This window comes from Xyrauchen texanus, chromosome 17, assembly GCF_025860055.1.
Source record: "Xyrauchen texanus isolate HMW12.3.18 chromosome 17, RBS_HiC_50CHRs, whole genome shotgun sequence".
In the NCBI taxonomy this organism is placed as follows: Eukaryota; Metazoa; Chordata; class Actinopteri; order Cypriniformes; family Catostomidae; genus Xyrauchen; species Xyrauchen texanus.
This window is the reverse complement of record NC_068292.1, coordinates 45,548,055-45,553,054: the sequence shown is the minus strand read 5'-3', so window position 1 is coordinate 45,553,054 and position 5,000 is coordinate 45,548,055. Positions and strand designations below refer to the sequence as shown.

Below are 5,000 nucleotides of genomic sequence, written 5' to 3'. Positions count from 1 at the left end.
AGGTGATCACTGCTATATTCACGAGGTGATCACTGCTATATTCACGAGGTGATCACTGCTATATTCACGAGGTGATCACTGCTATATTCACGAGGTGATCACTGCTATATTCACGAGGTGATCACTGCTATATCCACGAGGTGATCACTGCTATATCCACGAGGTGATCACTGCTATATTCACGAGGTGATCACTGCTATATTCACGAGGTGATCACGCTATATCCGAGGTGATCACTGCTATATTCACGAGGTGATCACTGCTATATTCACGAGGTGATCACTGCTATATTCACGAGGTGATCACTGCTATATCCACGAGGTGATCACTGCTATATTCACGAGGTGATCACTGCTATATCCACGAGGTGATCACTGCTATATTCATGAGGTGATCACTGCTATATTCACGAGGTGATCACTGCTATATTCACGAGGTGATCACTGCTATATTCACGAGGTGATCACTGCTATATTCACGAGGTGATCACTGCTATATCCACGAGGTGATCACTGCTATATTCACGAGGTGATCACTGCTATATTCACGAGGTGATCACTGCTATATTCACGAGGTGATCACTGCTATATTCACGAGGTGATCACTGCTATATTCACGAGGTGATCACTGCTATATTCACGAGGTGATCACTGCTATATTCACGAGGTGATCACTGCTATATTCACGAGGTGATCACTGCTATATTCATGAGGTGATCACTGCTATATTCACGAGGTGATCACTGCTATATTCACGAGGTGATCACTGCTATATTCACGAGGTGATCACTGCTATATTCATGAGGTGATCACTGCTATATTCATGAGGTGATCACTGCTATATTCATGAGGTGATCACTGCTATATCCATGAGGTGATCACTGCTATATTCACGAGGTGATCACTGCTATATTCACGAGGTGATCACTGCTATATTCACGAGGTGATCACTGCTATATTCACGAGGTGATCACTGCTATATTCATGAGGTGATCACTGCTATATTCACGAGGTGATCACTGCTATATTCACGAGGTGATCACTGCTAAATTCACGAGGTGATCACTGCTATATTCACGAGGTGATCACATTAATATTCATGAGGTGATCACTGCTATATTCACAAGGTGATCACATTTATATTCATGAGGTGATCACTGCTATATTCACGAGGTGATCACTGCTATATCCACGAGGTGATCACTGCTATATTCATGAGGTGATCACTGCTATATTCACGAGGTGATCACTGCTATATTCACGAGGTGATCACTGCTATATTCATGAGGTGATCACTGCTATATTCACGAGGTGATCACTGCTATATTCACGAGGTGATCACATTTATATTCATGAGGTGATCACTGCTATATTCACGAGGTGATCACATTAATATTCATGAGGTGATCACTGCTATATTCACGAGGTGATCACATTTATATTCATGAGGTGATCACTGCTATATTCACGAGGTGATCACATTTATATCCATGAGGTGATCACTGCTATATTCATGAGGTGATCACTGCTATATTCACGAGGTGATCACATTAATATTCATGAGGTGATCACTGCTATATTCACGAGGTGATCACTGCTATATTCATGAGGTGATCACATTAATATTCATGAGGTGATCACTGCTATATTCATGAGGTGATCACATTAATATTCATGAGGTGATCACTGCTATATTCATGAGGTGATCACTGCTATATTCATGAGGTGATCACTGCTATATTCACGAGGTGATCACATTAATATTCATGAGGTGATCACTGCTATATTCACGAGGTGATCACATTTATATTCATGAGGTGATCACTGCTATATTCACGAGGTGATCACATTTATATTCACGAGGCGATCACTGCTATATTCACGAGGTGATCACTGCTATATTCACGAGGTGATCACATTTATATTCACGAGGCGATCACTGCTATATTCACGAGGTGATCACTGCTATATTCACGAGGTGATCACATTTATATCCATGAGGTGATCACTGCTATATTCACGAGGTGATCACTGCTATATTCACGAGGTGATCACTGCTATATCCACGAGGTGATCACTGCTATATTCACGAGGTGATCACATTAATATTCATGAGGTGATCACTGCTATATTCACGAGGTGATCACTGCTATATTCATGAGGTGATCACTGCTATATTCATGAGGTGATCACTGCTATATTCATGAGGTGATCACTGCTATATTCACAAGGTGATCACATTAATATTCACGAGGTGATCACATTTATATCCATGAGGTGATCACTGCTATATTCACGAGGTGATCACTGCTATATTCATGAGGTGATCACTGCTATATCCACGAGGTGATCACTGCTATATTCACGAGGTGATCACTGCTATATTCACGAGGTGATCACTGCTATATTCATGAGGTGATCACTGCTATATTCACAAGGTGATCACTGCTATATTCACGAGGTGATCACATTAATATTCATGAGGTGATCACTGCTATATTCACGAGGTGATCACTGCTATATTCATGAGGTGATCACTGCTATATTCATGAGGTGATCACTGCTATATTCATGAGGTGATCACTGCTATATTCACAAGGTGATCACATTAATATTCACGAGGTGATCACATTTATATCCATGAGGTGATCACTGCTATATTCACGAGGTGATCACTGCTATATTCATGAGGTGATCACTGCTATATCCACGAGGTGATCACTGCTATATTCACGAGGTGATCACTGCTATATTCACGAGGTGATCACTGCTATATTCACGAGGTGATCACTGCTATATTCACGAGGTGATCACTGCTATATTCACGAGGTGATCACTGCTATATTCACAAGGTGATCACATTAATATTCACGAGGTGATCACATTTATATCCATGAGGTGATCACTGCTATATTCACAAGGTGATCACATTAATATTCACGAGGTGATCACATTAATATTCATGAGGTGATCACTGCTATATTCACAAGGTGATCACATTAATATTCACGAGGTGATCACATTTATATCCATGAGGTGATCACTGCTATATTCACGAGGTGATCACTGCTATATTCACGAGGTGATCACTGCTATATTCACGAGGTGATCACTGCTATATTCACGAGGTGATCACTGCTATATCCACGAGGTGATCACCGCTATATTCACGAGGTGATCACTGCTATATCCACGAGGTGATCACTGCTATATTCATGAGGTGATCACTGCTATATTCATGAGGTGATCACTGCTATATTCATGAGGTGATCACTGCTATATTCACGAGGTGATCACTGCTATATCCATGAGGTGATCACTGCTATATTCATGAGGTGATCACTGCTATATTCACGAGGTGATCACCGCTATATTCACGAGGTGATCACCGCTATATCCACGAGGTGATCACTGCTATATTCACGAGGTGATCACATTTATATTCATGAGGTGATCACTGCTATATTCACGAGGTGATCACTGCTATATTCATGAGGTGATCACTGCTATATTCATGAGGTGATCACTGCTATATTCACGAGGTGATCACTGCTATATTCACGAGGTGATCACTGCTATATTCACGAGGTGATCACTGCTATATTCATGAGGTGATCACTGCTATATTCATGAGGTGATCACTGCTATATTCACGAGGTGATCACTGCTATATTCACGAGGTGATCACTGCTATATTCACGAGGTGATCACTGCTATATTCACGAGGTGATCACATTAATATTCATGAGGTGATCACTGCTATATTCACGAGGTGATCACTGCTATATTCATGAGGTGATCACTGCTATATTCACAAGGTGATCACATTAATATTCATGAGGTGATCACTGCTATATTCACGAGGTGATCACATTAATATTCATGAGGTGATCACTGCTCACCTGCTGGCCATGTTCCACTCCAGCGCAGGATTCTGGGAGCTTCTCTCCACTTCTAATGGAGCTCCGCCCACTGACCCCTCACGTTCAGGTCGCAGGTCGTCCCAGTGAGCTGTACCCATGTTTATGCTCTGAAGGTCGATCTGATACTGACGATCTTCGACCTCTGACCCCGGGTCACGCAACACTCCCAGATTTAACGCCCGTCTGACAGAGAGAGAGAGAGAGAACAAGTCACGTCAAACTGATTGGTCAAATAAAGAGATTATTAATATTGCCTTTTTTAATTATTAATGCCCTGATGATTTCACATAACTGATATTTACATATATTTCACAAAACTGAATACACAAGTGTAAGAGTGTGTGTGTGAGTGTGTGTAAGTGTGAGTGAGTGTGTGTGTGTGTGTGTGTGTGAGAATGAGTGCGAGTGTGTGTGTGTGTGAGTGTGTGTGTGTGTGTGTGAGTGTGTGTGTGTGAGAATGAGTGCGAGTGTGTGTGTGTGAGTGTGTGTAAGTGTGAGTGAGTGTGTGTGTGTGAGAATGAGTGCGAGTGTGTGTGTGTGAGTGTGTGTAAGTGTGAGTGAGTGTGTGTGTGTGAGAATGAGTGCGAGTGTGTGTGTGTGTGTGTGTGTGTGTGTGTGTGCGCGCAGCTCCAGAGGAGATTCACACGGCAGTAGATGACTGATGACTTGTCTGATGACATCATAAGGTTGCGGTCGCTCTAATGGCCGTGTGCGCTGAGACTGTTAAGTAACTACAGCGGCGAGATTTACAGCGCGAGTCTCGTTCAACTGCATTTAATTAGCGTCTGAAATTACTGTAATTAGTGGTAAGAGACACACCATTAACAGTTTTATCCAGCTGAGTGCCGAGCAGTGAGTGTGTGTGACAGACTCAGCATCAGGGTGACCACACGGACAGCACACTACTGAGGGAACAACATTCAGCCCTTCCTGCAGGCTTAAACACGCACACACATAATTATCATCATCATCATCATGAGACGTAATTTATAGCATGTTGACAGCAGGACGAGTTTCCTGTGAGCGCACTGTGAGAACAAGCCGTTGTTTAGAAAGCGCTGCACACACACACACACAC

At 42.4% G+C, this 5,000-nt stretch overlaps 1 protein-coding gene and 1 long non-coding RNA gene across 5 annotated transcripts in view; one reads left to right on the top strand and one right to left on the bottom strand.

Annotated features, from left to right (window-relative positions):
- Positions 1–156, top strand: part of LOC127658079 (uncharacterized) — a 1,251-nt gene extending 1,095 nt beyond the window's left edge. For all 4 annotated transcript variants that reach the window (XR_007972356.1, XR_007972355.1, XR_007972353.1 and 1 more), the window contains exons 3-4: positions 1–2; positions 118–156. The exon at positions 1–2 is cut by the window's left edge and continues 44 nt beyond it. This is a non-coding gene — a long non-coding RNA (uncharacterized LOC127658079). The remainder of the gene's footprint in view (positions 3–117) is intronic.
- LOC127658076 (intermembrane lipid transfer protein VPS13B-like) overlaps positions 1–5,000 on the bottom strand; it is a 252,573-nt gene that overhangs the window by 102,981 nt on the left and 144,592 nt on the right. The window contains 1 exon segment of the mRNA XM_052147177.1: positions 3,902–4,105. Coding sequence (XP_052003137.1) covers positions 3,902–4,105 — 204 coding nt within the window.